The sequence below is a fragment of the Ictidomys tridecemlineatus genome, chromosome 12 (genome assembly GCF_052094955.1).
Source record: "Ictidomys tridecemlineatus isolate mIctTri1 chromosome 12, mIctTri1.hap1, whole genome shotgun sequence".
NCBI lineage: Eukaryota > Metazoa > Chordata > Mammalia > Rodentia > Sciuridae > Ictidomys > Ictidomys tridecemlineatus.
Genome location: NC_135488.1, coordinates 34,794,736 through 34,811,837, shown reverse-complemented (window position 1 = coordinate 34,811,837; position 17,102 = coordinate 34,794,736). Strand labels below are relative to the sequence as shown.

Here is a 17,102-nt window from a genome sequence, read left to right as displayed (position 1 = left end):
CCAGAGTCCAATTCCAGCTCAATATAAAATGTGTGCTCCCAAGGAAGCCTGTATAATTGACATCACCCAACTTGGGGAGGCAAGGGGAATGCTGAGAAGATCAGTTCTTCAAAACTCCTACTTTTTCAGAAAACTCATTGAAAGGCAGGGTACCCACTTGCAGCCATCAGTGGTTGACAGATGGCACAGAGGCTTCAATGTGAAACCGTGAATGCCAATCATTACAAGTGCTTCTGACACACTCTAGTGCAACCTGGGACACCCCAAAGTGCTCAACGAGAACACACTTTGTTCCTGCAAGTGGAAGCAGCTTGCGTGAACTGTTTCAATCAGGAAATTCCAAGCTCTTCTCAGCAATCACATTCAGAGCACAGTTTTGGCCCAATAGAAAAAGGGTCCTAGCAAGAGGGTCCCACACCTACGATCACCTTCATAAGGTAGCTTCCCATCTTCTGTGTGGAAGTGGGTTTCTCCTTGGCCCTTATGCTGTAGAGGAGACCACTAGGAGCTAAGCTTCATGCAGGACCATCTGACCCGGACTTTTTGCAAGCCCTATGAAGCCCTCACACAAGCTCAAATGCTACAGGACTCTGCAGACCAGTCCATGCAACAGTAGACATTCATTCATTGTCTAGAGTCTACAGGTTCCTAAATGCATGGCATTCATTATCATCAAATGCACAATTTGGATCAAAAACCATCACAGTAGATCAGGTAACAAATCATCACAGTAGATCAGGTAACAAAAACATATATATTTTAAAATAATAATATATTAATGGGAACAACAAATACAGGATAGAGTAACAACTGTGTTACTAAACAAGGTCAAAGACAATGGCAAACTATAGATTCAAACTTTGAAGCAAATAGTAATCAATGTAAATATTCCTGGGCTGCCTCAGCCCCGCCCAGGCACACAGCAGCAGAATGGTTTTGCAAGCATCCTCAGGAGGGCTGCAGCCTTCTTCTTTGCAGGACGAGAGGGAGGTTGAGGCTGGATCCACTCATCATTCTTTTGGGAGAGGCTCCTTTTCCTCAGCACGAAGTTGGGTTTCGTGTGAGGGTTCTTTGCGTAAAATACGTTGGCCTGCGCTGGAATCCTCAGCTCTGGGGAGAGAGGGGTGTACAAAATAAGGTGGCTCAGGAGGTGCTCCCTGGGACACCCCAACATCTGAGAGCCTGTGCCAGAAACGAACTGAGCCACACACCTGAGAGCTCTCCAATTCAGCACCAATACCAACAAGACAGCCTCCACAGTCCTCCCTGAGGAAGAACTAGGCAGAGCACTTCAACAGACCTAATGTCTGTTCCTACCAAAGGCTTTGGACTCCAAAACATCCCAGGTCCTCTTGCGTCTGCCAAAGCACACCACTAGGGTTTGCATCTGAAATCTCCCACAAAAGTGCCGAAGATTCAGACCCCACATGAGCCATCTTCACAGGTGGGTTTGGAAGGAAGCATTGGATGGTGAGTGCTCTGATGTCAACATGAAATTATCATTCAAGATGAATACACTACTGGGAGGTGGGAGGGACTGGAAGAAAGGTTGAGCATGCTTGGAGGAAGAACTAAACAGGAGTGCGCCCTGGGCAACAGTACCTTGTCCCTGTTGGCTCCACTGAATCCTCATTCTCCAAGTAGAGGTCCTCCTTCTCCTCTCCGTCTTTCTCTCTCTCCCTCTCTCCCAGCCTTGTTCTCTCTCTCCCAGTCTATGCCTTTGTGGCAAGGGCTGAGGAGCTCTCCACTGCCACACACTAGAGCTTTATGGACAGCCTCAGTGCACAACCAAAGAGAAAGTTGTGAAACCCAGAGAAAAGGCCTAGGATTCTCAAGTATGGCCACGGTGAGGACAGGCTGACCAGCACGGATACCACATTAGAGCCACGCTTCTGCGTTGGTGGAGCCTGCTTCCATGTGAACCAGGCTTCTGAGAATGGAGGCCACATTCCAAATGCTGCCCTCCTGAGAACAATGATTCCAAAGACCAGCAAAGGGACTGCTTCCCTCCGACATGGTGTATGGCCCAGTGGTGCCATGACCCCGAGTGGGGGAATACAACAGCCAGCTTCTTCTTCCTCTGAACACCTCTTTCCTGTCGCCCTCCTCTAACCTAGAGCCTGTTCTCTATCCCTTCTGGGTTGGATGTGGGGATCTCTGCTATGAATTTCTTAGGCTACCAAGGCCCCAGACAGACTTCCTCTTCCATAGACTCTACTAACCTAACAGAAGGTTAAGATAAAAGACAAGTGATCCTAGAACTCATTGGGATGGTGGTCTTCAGCGTACATAGGCTGGGATAATGGCTGCTGAGGTGTTTGGCTCACAAAAGCCAACCAACCAACCAATGAAAAAGCGCTGACATTATTATCAGATGAGCTCTGTGGCTACGTGCTCAGGAAGCCCTCATCTGACTCTAGTTAGGGATCATAACCTGGCTATTGGGATCACTCCTTGGCTAGTGGACTCAGGTGCGGAAGACCATGGAATTGATGCAAAAACAGATGATTCAAGCTGTCTCCCAGGCTGTGTTTTCTTCCCAATTTCATCCTGTTACTGCTTGCTAGAATCTTGGCAATGCTCTGCCCAGGCAGTGGTTTTCTGGTCACACAGAAGGCTTTCAATCCTACTGCTTCAGTCCACAAAATGCCAGTTCCATCTTTAGCCCATGCATTCCCATGTTCCTCTGAAACCACTCCTATCTCAGACCACAGAACCATACTGCTCCTGGAAAGAGGCTTTCCTCCTCACTCCTCAATGATGTCAGCTTTGCATGCATCTTCATGTCCTGGGCAGGGCACCTGGTGGGGAGCCGCACTAGCCACTGGGGTATACCAAAACACCTGGAGAGCTTACACCAGCAGAAGTGCAGTTGGCTTTGTGCACGAGCCCAACACACCCTGTTGGAGTGTTCTTGGGGGTCAGAGACTACTCTTTGGTGCTAAGAGTCGACCTGAGTCCACATCCTGACCCTTGCTCTCTGTCATCTGATTGTCCCACTTACTCTGACGGTGAGAGATGATTTGGCCCAGCTCATATTCCTCCGGCTTCTCCTGAGTAAGCAAGTGTAGCTCGAGGGCCCTGCGGATGACGACAGGAGCCCGATCGTGGCAGGTCACCTGGAGCAGCATGGAAGACAGGCCTTCAGGAAATGGGCCTTGAAGTGACTACTCAAGGACAGTGGGCAGGGGCATTCTGGAGGCACCTCCACTCTAAATACAAGGGCAACATCCATGACCCTACTACCTGAGGCTGACCTCCTGCTCATCGCGTGGGCTCTTCCCATAGGCTACTAGCCCAATCCTTGTACATAGGACTTCCTGGACCTGCCATTGCTCTTTGTGGAGCTGCACTTCTCTCCAAGTGAAAGGACCCCACTACCTGCATACAGATGCAATCTCATCCCACAAGTTGGGAGGAATGGGACAATAGCTTCCAAGATACTAGGTCTGCCCGAGGATGCAGGCGGCATTGGGAATGGCCTAGGCACAAAACCTAGAGGCTTTGGTCTGGATTGCCAGGGCCCAAATCAGACCCAGGAACATGACCACACACAGGAGTGACGAAAGATAGCCATGAGAGCTCCTGGCCTCCAGAGGCTCAGTGCTGGCTGGGGTGTACGAGGGCACCTGTTCCGCCAAGGGTGGTCATTGGGTTACCTGGACATTTAGTGTGCTTGCTCCACATCCATACTGACTCTGCAGAGAGACCCTCTCAGCTCCTTGTTCAAGGAACATGCAGAACCTCATACTGGTGTCCTGCTCCATAGAGGCCAGCATCCCATACAGAGGAACCTGCAACCTAGGTCCTGGCCTGTTCTCATCTGTCACCCATACCTGCCTCTGCCCTTCTGGACTGCATGCTGCCACCTGACACACAGACTCCCTCAGACATGGCGGTGGACAAGCTGCTGCTCTCCCTCATCTCAGCTCCAGCCCTTCACACTGACCTCTTCCTTCTTGTTTCCCATCTATCCTCCTGATCATCCAGAAGCTCCAAATTCAAGAGGGCATGAGTAGTTCATGGTATTGGACCAGTGTCTGCTCCCCACCCAGGTGTAAGCACCAGGGGACACCCCTGCTCCCAGGCTTACCAAAACAGTCTTGGCCATCTTTGGACTTTGTGTTTCTAAGTGGACACGAATTAAGCAGGTGTCTCCCACCTGCTTGTGGGAAAGCGGCCTGGAGGACTTGCAGGTTGATTCTGAGAACTGTGGGGGATGGAACATCAGCAAACCCAGAAACAGAAAGCCACCCCAGCCTGTCAGTTGGCTCTATGGGCTTCTAGCACATATGTCCAGGTGCTCAGGCTTCTCATTTCCCCAGGTGGGAGTGGAATGGCAGCACAAGTACAGCTTGAATAAGGTAGGTGTTTACCTCCTTTCCCTTGACCTCGCGGCGTTTCCTCACGATGAAATAATATTTGATTTGTGGATTCATGGACAGATACATCAGTGAGTGGTCAGGGACCTTGATTTCTGCAGAGCAAAGTGGAGAGAATTGTTAGGTGGCACTCAAGGATTAGACCACAAAACACCCACAACCCCTGAGAGTCTCCGCCAGGGCGAGCCTGCACCAGAATTGAGAGCCCTCCTATCCAGCTACAGTGCCACCAAAGACTCCCTCAGTGATTCTTCCCTGGAGAAGATGATGTACAGGATTCTAAACCAAAAGAGCACCTGGCAATGGAAACAGCACCTTGGGCCCAGAACTTCTCAGTGCAGGTTGGATCTGCCAAAGGGACACTGCCAGGATCTGCATCAGGATTGGCAAAGGCTCCTGTGCTTAGGCCTTTCTCCCCAGGGCAGCCATGCTCACACATGGGCATTCAGGGAAGCGTTGGATGGTGGGGGAATTCATCCCCTTGCCCTGGATGAATCCACTCATGGATGAATACACGGAGGGGAGGTGGTATCCATCAGAGGTGTGTTGGGCGTGGACATGGGAGGACTTGAGCAGGGTGGTGCCCTGGAGAACTCTATTGTTTTCTAGGATCGCTCTCCTTCCCCTTGTTTCTCATCAGGAGCTGTCTGCTTGGTACTTTTATTCTGGTTCTTGTTCTACTTCTGGCTCTTCTTTCTGTCCTGCATCTTCTTGTAGTTCTTTCTGGGTCTTTTTCCTGTTCTTACATGATTCCTTCTTGTTCTTCTTCTTGTGTATCTCCCTCCACCCTTCCTTCTGTTCACCTCCTTCTTTTTCTTCTTCTGCCTCCTGCTCTTTATCGTGTGATCCTCTCCCCACTCAGGAGTGTCTCTTTCTCCTCCTCCTCCTTCTCCTTCTTTCTCTGGCAATGGTGGGGCGTCCTGAGGAGTTCAAATCTATCACACTCTTCTGCCCAGATGCAGCCTCTGTTCAGTAGTCCAAGATGAAATCAGTTCTCAATCAATGGCCAGGAGTGAAACCAAGACCAAAGACAAGTGACTTCCTTTCTTTGTCATTGTCACAGTCAGGAAAGACTGAATAACAGACACCGCATTCTGGATAGGCTTCTACCTGTGGTAGTCAGCACCTCATCTGGACCAGGATTGCTAAAATAGATTCCACCTCCATAAAGCTTCCCCAATGAAAACAAGGTTTCCAAAATCTAGGAGAGGGCCAGCATCACTGCCACCCTCCTGCCATAAGGCATAGATGCCATCACACCTAGTGGGTTCCAGGCCCCCCGTAGTCCTCCCTTGTGAGTAAAAGACGTCTGAAATCACCTTTGTAGATTCTCGGTTTGGTAATTCCTTTTGACTGGCTTATTTTTTTACTAGGGATAAAGCCAGAGGCACTTAAGCACTGAGACCATTCCCAGGCCTTTTGACTTGGGTACAGGGTCTCCCTAAGTTTCTGAGGCTGTTTGGAAATCCCCTTCCCCCTGCACTGCCTCCCAAGTCCCTGAGATTCGCAGACACTGCCCCTTGCCCAGCTCCTTGCACCTCAGTCTTCCTCATGTGTGAGACAGAGCCAACTCAAATGAGGCAGTGTGTGAAAATGGGAAAACTCACTTACGTGCTCCACAGATGGTGGGTTCTACTGTGGACAGGCTGGGATGGTGGAGGCTAGGAGTGTCGGGCTCACAAGAAAGGAAAGAGCACTGGCATTGTGGACAGCTCAGCATTGTGGCCTCTGTTCTTCAGATGCCCTTCTTTGTTGCTGGAAGGAATAATAACCTGGCCATTCTGATATCTTCAGGAGATGGGCACCCAGGCACAGAGGACTTGGAATTGTTCCAAAAAGAACCCAAACAGGCTGTCCCCTGGCCTTGACTTCCTCTTCACTGAGTCCTGTTCCCAGTTGCTGCAATCCTGACATTCTTGAGTAGGCAGGACTTCTCATATCCTGGCCATGGATTGGGACCTGTGCGGCTTCCGTCCATAGCAATGCTGATCCAATCAGGACCCATGCTCTGCTCCTCTTCATTTGAAGGCATCCTTATCAGTGAGCCATAAACCAAACTGATGATAGATTGAGCCTCTCTCTGCCTTGCCCTCATCGATATTAGCTTTGCATTGCCAGACCAGGTCCAGGGGAGAACACATTTAGAGAGGTCCAGCAGCCGCCTGGGGCCTCATTGAACTCGTCCACACTGGACACGCCCATCACTGCACTTGGTTTCCTGCACCAGGCCCACCACACTCTGGCTATTTTAGGGCCAAGGCCCACTTTCTCTTGGCTGTGAGTTATCCTGAGCCCACTGTGGATCATGTCTCCCCACTGTCTGATTGTCCTACTTACTGTCATGCAGAGACATCATTCTCAGCAGCTCAAAGTTGTCCACATCCTCATGCTGCAACAAATTTTGGTCCAAGGCCCTGCGGATGAGGCTTGTCACCCTCTCCTGACACGTCACCTAGATCAGGGTGGGACAAATGTCATCAGAGAATGGCTTTTAGAGGAGCTACCCAGAAGACTGTGGTCAAACATTCAGGAGAAATGTTAGCTACATATACAAGGGCACAATCTTGTTATCCTGCTACCTGAGTGTGGCCTCCATATACCGCCTGGGTTCTTGCAACGTGCTACTAGAACAATCCTGGTACAAATATCTGCCTGTACCTGCCATCTCCCCTCCCCCTGGGGAGCCACATTCCACTCAGGTCAAAGGACCAAACTGCCTATGCGCAGACACACTCTCATCTCACTGAGATGACAGCAATGGGCCAGGGATCTGTGCACCAAGTGTGCTCTGGGATGCAGGCTGCCTTTGTGGGTGGAAGAGGCAGATGCACTGAAAATTTTGGTCCTGACTGCCACTACACAAAAGAGACTCAGATACAAGAGTGTGCACTTGAGTGCTTCATGATAGCCTGGAGAGGCCCTGGGCTCTGGAAGCTCGGTGCGGGTCTGGTTCTAATGATGTACTTGACTCAGCACTGGCAGTCACTGAACATGTCTCCTCTGCAGCTGGACACCTGCAGCATTAGCGTGTCTACTGCACATCCATAGAAATTCTGCCAAGAACCCCTTTAGCTCCGTATTTACATACATGCAAAGACTGACATTCCGAAGTTTGGCATGACCCCCCAGGTGATCCCGACCCCAAATTTTCACACCTAGTCATGCTAAGGAGGTTCTCTTTCCTGCCACCAGGAACACACCCCCTCCTACACATGTGACAAGTCACTGCCAGCTCCTCTGCTCCAACCTCACTCATTGAGAATACCAAGTTCTAGGCACTGCAGCCTGCACCCTGGACATATCTCTGCCTTCATCTGTCCACAGCACTTCCGTCTGCACTTCTGGCCTGCCAAACCCACAATACACAGGCCCACTCACCGCTGCAGCTGGGCATGCTGAGGCTCTCCCCACTCAGGTCAAGCCCTTAAGACTGACCGCTCTCTTCTTAATTTCCCACCACAGCCCCAGGGTTAGCTGTGTCTCCTGCCTTCCACTGTGTGGACACCCAGGAGGCAGCCCTGCTGTCGGGCTTACCAGGATGCGCTTTGTCTCCCTCAGGCTCTGTCCCTCTAGGAGGACGTGGACAAAGCGGCTGTCTTCCACCTGCTCGCTGCAGTGAAGCAGTGAGGAGCTGCTACTGGTGACTTTTCTCACGCACCACTCATTGGTTTGGGTGGCCTGGGGCAATGGTCCTGCAGCCACCGCAGAGCTGCTGCTCACAGCTGCTGGGATCCTGGATGCCACTGCCACAGAAGGCTCCAAGAACTGTGGGGGATGACAACATCAGCAAAGCCCAGCACCTGCACCCCACCCAGCCTGGCAGTTGGCTCTGTGGGCATTCTACAACATCCATCCAGAACCTGAGGTTCTTGTCCCCTTGGAGGATGTGGAGTGGCACCAGGAGTAAAGACTGAAGAAGGTGGCTGTTTACCTCCTTTGGCTTGACTTTAAACAACTTGCTGGCAGCTGTTTCCCGAAGAAGAAAGTTATAATCCACTCTGCCATCCAGGGCGTAATATACGTTTCCATCTGCAGGGATCCTCAGCTCTGGAGAGGCAGGGGCAGAGGCGTGGTAGGTGACACTCAAGGAATACACTACCCAACATCCCCCACAACTGAGAGCCTCTGCCAGCTCAGGTCTCACACACAGACCTGAGAGCCCCCGAATCCAGCTACTGTTCCACCAAAGACTCCCCACTGATTCCTCCCTGAGGACCCTCTATGCACAGGAGGTCCCCTACAGGAACACCTTTCAAGGAAATAGCCGCTTGTACCCCAGACCTTCTTAGTTCACGTTGGACCCACCAAAGACAAACAGCTAGAGTTTGTATCTGGATTGGTCCCCAAAGACTCATGTGTTCAAATTTTTCTCCCCACTGCAGCAATGATCACAGGTCGGTTTATGGAAAAGCACTTGATGGTGGGTGCCTCCACCTTGCCAGTGGATTCATCCACTCATACAGGGCTACACTAATTGGAGGGGTATGGTTTGGAGGTGTGTTGAGCGTAGGTGGAGGATGTCCACAGCAGGGCTGTGCCATCCAGAGATATATATTTCTCTTGAGTTCCCCACTTCTGCATTTTCTCCTCATGAGTATAATTCTCATTCACATTTTTAATCAATTTATTGTTATACTTCTTGTTCGGCTTGTGTTTCTCCTTCTTGTTCTTGTTCTTCTTCATCTTCTCCTCATGCTTCTTCTTAAAGTCATCTTGACCTTCTTATTCAGGGTCTCCTCCTTCAACTTATTTTCATTTTTCTACTTCTCCTTCTCCTCCTCCATGTCCTCCTTCTCCTCGTCCTCCTCATCCTTGTCCTCCTCCTCCTCGTCCTCCTCCTCCTCGTCCTCCTCCTCCTCTTTCTTCTTCTTCTTTCTCTCTCTCTCTCTCTCTCTCTCTCTCTCTCTCTCTCTCTCTCTCTCTCTCTCTCTCCAAGAAGAGTTTACAAGCTGTGAAGGGTTCTATTCTACCACACTCTTCTCTCTAGAAATGGCCTCTGGTCCTAAGTAAACTCAGTTTGCAATGAATAGAAAGATTGGAAGCCAGAAATGATTCTTCATTGAACTGCTTTTCTCATGTACTCATCTAGGTCAGGAAAGGCCACCAAAGTAGGCACCCTGTGGTTGTCTGTCTTCTTTGACACAAGACAAAGAAGCCTCTCTTCTTGGCCCCTTGTGGATAATAGCTTTGCAATGCCTCCTCAGGCCAAGGAAAGAACACATGATAGGCAGGTCCACAGCCCCTGGGGAACATGAAGAACCTGCAGATTTATGCCCCATCATTACACTTTGTTTTATGCACAAGTCCCACCATACTCATCCTGGGCACTGGGTCAATGCACACTGTGTTCTGGCTCCTAGTTATCGTGAGCCCACTGTGACTCACTGCTCCCTACCCTCTGATGGTTCCACTTACTCTGATGGTTGGAGAGAATTTGCAGAAGCTCGTAGTTTTCTGGGTCCTCCTGCTGGAGCAAGTGTGCATCTAAGGCCCTGCGGATGATGACTGGAGCCCTGTCCTGGCAGGTCACCTGAGCAGGGTTGGAGAAAGCTCATCAGAGAGGGAATTTGGGAGGAGCTACCCAGAGGACAGTGCTCAAGGACAATCAGAGACAAGTGAGCTCTCAACACAAGGGCACCATCTTGATACCCTGCTACCTGAGGCCTTCATGTGATCATGTGGGAGTCTTCCTATGAGCCTCTAGTCCAATCTTGGTACAAGAGTTTGCTTCAACCTGCTATGCCCTACAGGGACAAGGGAATAAGGACCAAAAGACTTTGTACAGACACACTCTAGTCCCATCAAGATGGGAGGAATGGTCCAGTGCACTTCCATATCCCTGCTCTGGTCTGGGATGCAGCTGCATTTTTGTGTGGACCAGGCACAAACCCTAGGTGCTTTGGTCCTGACAGCCAGGGCACAACACACACTAGGACTCTTTAATGATAGGCATGGAAGCTGCTGGGCTCGAGAGTGTCAGTGCTTGCTAGGGTGTCAGGAGGTTCGGACCCAGCAGGTGCAGTGGTACAACATGGCTCCCCTGGAGGTGGACACCAGAGTCTCATGATGGATACTCCACACCCAGGAAAATTCTGCAGAGAGAGCCGCTAAATCTCTATTCACATACATGCAAACTAGGACACTAATGGGCCCCTCCAAGGCCCCCAGTTCTCTGTGACCCACACCTACCCACCCTAATCATTCTACAATGGCTCCCTTCCCTTCAACCAGCAACATATCCCCTCCCACACACAAGAAAATGACTGCCAACTCCTGTGCTTCAACCTCCACGGTTCAATATACTCCTCCTCAATACCAAGGTCAGTAGAGGATGGCCTGTACCCTCGATATTTCTCTGACCTCCTCTGAACCCAGCACTCACTCCTGCACTTCTGACATGCACACCCCAAAACACGCAGGCCCACTCGCACCCAGACCTGGCATGCTGCTGCTCTCCCGCCTCTCTCTTGCTCACTTTCTGCTCTCCTTCCTGACCTTCCAGAAGCTCCAGTTCAAGAAGACAGGCCTAGTCCAAAGTGTTTGCTGTGGACTCGGTCTTCCCCACTGTGGGCTCCCAGGAGACTCCCCTGCTCGAAGACTCACCAGGATGCTCCTATACTCTGTTGTCCTTTCCTTTTCCAGGTAGACGTGAATGAGGCACCTGCCTCTCATCCGCTTGTTATATTGGGGCCTTGGGGAGGACCGAGTAGAGACCCCTGATGTCCTGGACTCCGGCTCTGCCCCTTCCCTGGGAGAAGGCTCTGGCTCTGGGGTTGGCTGAGGAGCCGTGACAGGAACTGAGCTTGTAGCTAGAGGAGAAAAGATGCCAACATGACTGCCTTTCCCTGACCTTCCCACAGACAGACAATACCTCTGCTGCCAGGAAGAACTCAGGCCCTTGGCCCACACAGGACCTCTTTGCAGACTGGGGTCACTTCCTGAATGGACAAAGGCTTGTCCTAATTTCCAGCCCAACACCAGGCATACAGACTCCCTGCAGTGGGACAACAGTCGGACCTTTCCTCATATACCCTTAGGTACTCACCACAGTCCGCCTGGCTCTCAGGCTTTGCCTGGCTTGATTTGCCATCTTCAATTGCGGCCAGGAGGTGGTGTGCTTGGTGTTCCAGGTTCAAGCCTCCCAGCAGGAGCCACATGGATAGCAGCTGCTGCAGACTCAGAAAGCCTGGAGGCTGATGGGAAGCCTCGGAGTAGAGGTTCACCCAGGTCCCCAGGAAGGAAGGTGAGGCACTGTGGGGAGGAAGGTGTGGAGTCAGCAAAACCCTGGCCTTGCCTTCACCACGGCCTCCAGAGAAAACCTCTGACCCTACACTGGGGAGAGCAGTCTTTCCTCAGCCTTCCCAAGTCAAATCACCTTGCAGGTCCCTATTCTGGAAACAGGAGCCCACCCTCTTGACCCCAAGCCCATTCCATGTTGAAGTTGGTCCAGGGGTCCACCATAGTCACTGAAGAGGACAACGTGCACTTATGCCCCATGGAGTCAGGGATGCAGTCACATGTAGGATATGTACTCATGGCACCTGCGGTTTGAGGCTGACCCCCATGAAAAGGGACACAATGGCAGTCATTTGCACCCTATTTTTCAATGAATTATGAAATGTGACTGGAAACGTGTCTTCACACAGTGGGTGCTTTCTCCATGTTCATCAGTGAATGAGCCCAAACTGCTGATTCCCACATATCTCTGGGTGTGGGAGCCGCCATGTCCAAAGCCCCTGTCCAGCTATGTCCCAGCTAGGATGCTCTGTCCCACTATGGAAATTAACATGTCTTTATTAACCCAAAAGTGCTTTTCCCAAGGCCTGAGTTTTGAGACGCCTCTGGCACAGATCTACGTTCTTCACAAAGCCAATATCACACCAGAAAGACCACCTGGCCTCGCTGAGTCCACCTGGGAATGAGCTCAGTGCACACCATTGAGCTGTGGTGCCCAGTGTGTGGGGACTGCTCCACGGACCTCTGTGGATCAGCTGGAGTCAGGATGGTTTCTCTGCCTGAGAGCGGAGTTCACTCCCCTTGCAAGGCTGTGGCAGGCACCTCCAGGACTCGTCCCATTCGGGACTGACATTCCACTATGAGTGTGGTCCTCTATCTCATTAGGTATCACAAACCTTTGGGTCCCTGAGAGGTACATGGCAGCCCCAAGACCCAGGCATGAGGGGGCTACACACTTGGGCTTGGTGGTCTGGTGCTTACCTTGGGAACAAGAGATCCAGCACCTGATGGGTGGGGATGGAATCCCAGGAGATTAACCCCATGTTGCCGCTGAAATGTAGGTTCCTCCCACAAATGACAGGCAGGAGCTCATTCCTAAGCTGGTCCTGCCTGTAAGGTTCAAGGCTCTGTACCCTGAAGGGCTCCTCCGTGTTCTCATCATTTTCACCCTGTGTTGGGACCAAGAATGTTGGTTTAAAATGGAAATGGTGACAAACAGAAAAATGACTTGTGCCAATACACTAGAGTCAAAGCACAATGGGACAGTTCCCATCAGTACAAACACACACCCACACACACACACACACACACACACACACACACACAGTCAGAATAGGAGTCCTGGGCCATTCATCAGGGATCAGACTAGAGGGCCTGCTGGGTTCACCTGCCCTGTGCTACTCACTGTTACTCTTGAGCTCCTCTGCGACAATCGCCAGAGGCTCTGGCGTCTAAGATGAAGCCTCACCCAGTGCATCCACAAAAGGGCTAGTTGGCCCCCCTGAGATTCCTGGGAGCCTGAGGCTCGGCATTGTTTGCAACCACAGGAGAACATCCTTCTCCCTCCAGTTTCTCCAACCAAATGAGCTCGGATGGCTTGGTCAGTTAAGTGGGTGCCTGGATACCAGGGTTCCATGTTCTGTTTGATCCATTGTCAAGGCAATGATGTCATTTCCTGTGCCCATACCTGAGCCTCTTTTCACATAAGACCACTTTCAAAAGCCCTATGAGCTGCTGATTTCTCCTCCATGCCTAAACATCTCAGGTGCGCAGGTGTTCACCAACAACTACCCAAACATCCCCACCAGCATCTGCCCTGCTTGGTGCCACTAGAGTTCCAGCTTGGAGCCTTCAAAAATGCATTCACAACCAGTCCTTCCCTCTCAGCAGTTTTGGACCCTGGTCCCATCATTGTGCAACTCATGGTGTGCCCAGTCTTTTCTGGAAAGTAGGGTAGCATCTAATCTCTAGGGTTTATTGTGTCTATTGGCCCATAACACCCTCTATTCTCTCTGAAACCAGAGATGGGACTCACAGGTGGCTAAAGCACAAATGTAGAGATGGGACAATCACAAGAAGGGCAGAGACAAAGAATGCACCCCAACTCAATCAGGCCTGTGTCCCACACAGGGACGTGGCCAATGTCCGTCCCATCGTGGCTGCAGTTCCCTCTCTACACCATGGCAAGTTGGAGGGGACTGAGATGCAGAGGCTGCTCCCCTCTGCCATACAACTTCCCAAGGCTTCTCCTAAGATTTCAAAAGGGCCAAGTGTGTCTAGTGTTGGGGTCTCACAGAGACTCCGAGGTACCACAGCATCCTGCTGCCCAGAACCGGTTCACCCCTCACCTCAAGGGGGCTCAGCCTCTGCATTCATGGGAATTGAAGTGGGTACAGGTGATGGGATATCACCTCCAAGACTGAGTTATGCCAAGTCTATGACCCCTGTCTGCATCCCTGTCTCCAGCACCACTCCCTTCTCTCTCTTTCCTCCCCAGAGCAAACAAATCCATTTAGCAAGTGTGTCCTGTGATAAAGACATGACAGTCACCCATCCTCTCATTGCAAAAACACTGAGGCTCAGCCAACATGGATCCTACCAGGAACACAGGCATAAACTCAGAGTCCGATCCTCCCAGCCCAGCCTCAGTGGAGCCTGGACTCCCAGCCTCCTGAGTCAAGGAAACAGAGGTGCCTAGCCGAGCCACCTTGGATGCAGCCACACACAAACTGAACTCATCAATGCCCCTTGCTCTCAGTTGTGAGTAAGAGGGGAGGTGGTGTTTCACAACCCTGGACATCAAGTGCAGTCTCCAGGCTTTGGGGTGTGCCCTGGCCTCTCTCTATCTGCCCAGGCCCTCCAACTCACACTGGCCTTTTACCCAACCTCCTCCTAGGGCCAAACTCAATCCTGCCTCTCAATTTCTTCTGCCTTCCCCAACACACTGCTCCGCAAAATGAGCAGGGCTGGCTCTCTGTTATCATGCTGGTGTCAGCAGCAATGCCACCCCACTGACATAATTCTGAGTCCCAACCTAGGCACTCCAGCTGTCCTTGCCACATGTGGCCCTGTTTGGGCTCTGGCTCTTGCTCTTTTCTTTCATGTGCATTGTTTTGAGGTTTTGAGTTTCTCCCACTGCAGAACTGCAGCTGTGGCAGGGTAGAGCTCATGAAGGTGACATTCTGAGCCACATCCAATCCCATCAGGACTGTGAACTGGGGTGATGCTGGAACACAGTGATGAGTGAACACATGGGAGGTGGTTGGACCCACCTTGCCTCTGAGTGGTTTCCTTTCAGGACAGGAATGTAGGGATGGGAGCCCCTGGCGTGGGGTGCTTTGCACAAGGTGTGACCACGGGCTCTTTCCTGGCAAAAACTGGCTCCACTCAGCATGGAGAGCACTGTCATTCCTGGTGGCTAACAACAGCCCTGGACCCCAGAAAGGAACCCACACTCAAGATTAACGTCTGAGTGTGCGTGTCCTCGAGGAAATGAGGTCTCCTGATCCCAGGTGCAAAGGGGTAAGTCCTCTAACTCCAGGGGCCATGAAGGGACATCTGAGATTCCCTTGTCCTTCTTTCCCTCTCTGAACCCATGGTGTCCTCACACTAACCACAGTTAGGACCCTGGCCTCATTCCCCAGTTGGGATCATTAGACTCCATAAAGGACAGTCTCTAAGATGCTCAGTAAACCACCACCCTCTGCACAACCCATAACCCTATTCACCCAAGAGGCAAGAGGATTTCTATTCAGGAAAACCAGGACAGGGAGAGCCTTTCTCAAGGACACAAGGACATTAGTGAGTGAGGGAGTGATTAATGGATGGAGAACTATTTCCACCACCAACTTCCAGGAGCATATATGGCCCTTTGGGCACAGGTACGGACCCTTTTTTTCTAATCAACTTTTTCAGAGAAGTGAGGCTGCCTTCTAGATGGCATCTCCACACTAAGGGGGTCTCCTACTTCTTCCACATGTACATATTGCAACGGGCCTCCCACTGTGCATCTGAGAACACTCTGTGGGCATCTGTAGCCTTTCAAGACCCCAGAAACCATGCGGGCACCCCAGCACCAGCAGAGCATTTGTGCACATCACAACAATCACCCCGGGTGAGAACTCTCCGTTCCACTCTGTACTAGGCCCTGCCATCTGTACTGATCAGTCCAACCCCTCTCCTTCCTGTTTCTTGATTATACTACCATGGTTCCCACACATGGATGCCAGGGTGCTTGTGGCCCCCCCAAACATTTGAGTTCCAGGAACAGTGGAATGTGTTTGGGAACTTCTGGATGACGGGAAGTCCCACCCTCCAGGGTTTCATCTTCAATGTAATGAGTGCAGAGGGAGCCAGGAGGGCTCTGTCAGGTAGAGAGAGGTGGGAGCTGATGGAGCCTCAACTAAGTGCCCAGGACTCTGGGTTCAGAGCTGGTGTTATGTGGAATTGTTGAGGGACGTGAAGAAAACCCAGCTCACTGTACGCAGAGACAGCAGATGCCCTCACGTGGTCAGGCTGCTGTGCTAATCAGAGCCCCAAGATGTTCCACAGGTGTGCAGGTGGGGAACCCACGTGCCAGCCCAGGCTGTTCCTGAGCACCTCTACCTGGATTCGAAGCACGTGACTCTGCATCAGCGTCCTCACATCAATGTATCCCGGCCCCCCACCCCAAAAGTTCTCTCAGAGACAGTGAGGTTCCACTGCTCTGGACTTGCCCTTTTCTCTGGGATTCTGGGGCCCCATTAATTAGGAGGTCACAACAATTCTCAGCACACAGGCTGAGCCTACTGAGATCCCAGGAGTATCCAGGCATTGCTTCTATTTATAGTCCATCATGTCCCACCACACTGTGGACACGTATTGCACTCACCTAAAGAAACCACCAGGCCCAGGGCCTTCGTGCCACTGGCCTGCAGACACCTGGAGGAACAGGCAACCTATAGGCTGCGTGGAACCAAAGACCCTAGATCCTGGGATCTGAGCTGGACACACAGCTCATGTGCACACAGTCACCACCGTCACCGAGAGTGCAATTGAAACACCCGCAGAGTTAGCAGTGGACCTGATATGCCCATGAGTGGGGGTGAACTGCATCCCTTGAAAATGATCGTGTCCATAGAAAGGCAAATTTTGTAGGATTTCACTTATCTCAGATTCTCAATTATCAGGTTCATAAAAAGATAAAGTACAATGTTCTTTTCCTGGGCCTCAAGGGCACTAGAATTCCGCATTGATGGCAAGAGTATGTCCACGTGACTTCTGGAGATGAATGGTGGTGACGCCTATACACCAACATGAACATGCTTAATGCCACTCAACTGTGTCCTCCAAAATGGTTTAATTACAAAACAGATGTTCGGTGTCAATTACCACAATGTAAACCCTTGGGAGACTGCTGATTGACTCATCTTAGCGTAAGTCAATGAATAAAGGTCCTAAGGTGCGAAGCTACAAAATGAGGGATGAGCATGGATGAGGATGGGC

The 17,102-nt window shown here is 51.3% G+C and overlaps 1 protein-coding gene across 1 annotated transcript; it reads right to left on the bottom strand.

Annotated features, from left to right (window-relative positions):
- Positions 1 to 735: 735 nt before the first annotated feature.
- Positions 736 to 11,632, bottom strand: LOC144369220 (uncharacterized). The gene is made up of 6 exons (XM_078028413.1): positions 11,428 to 11,632; positions 10,986 to 11,191; positions 9,798 to 9,912; positions 6,720 to 8,429; positions 3,005 to 4,477; positions 736 to 1,110 (listed from the first exon to the last, which is right to left on the bottom strand). Exons 1-4 carry the CDS (start codon positions 11,537 to 11,539, stop codon positions 8,044 to 8,046), a joined length of 819 nt encoding a protein of 272 aa, XP_077884539.1. The 5' UTR covers positions 11,540 to 11,632; the 3' UTR covers positions 736 to 1,110; positions 3,005 to 4,477; positions 6,720 to 8,043.
- Between the last annotated feature and the right edge of the window lie 5,470 nt (positions 11,633 to 17,102).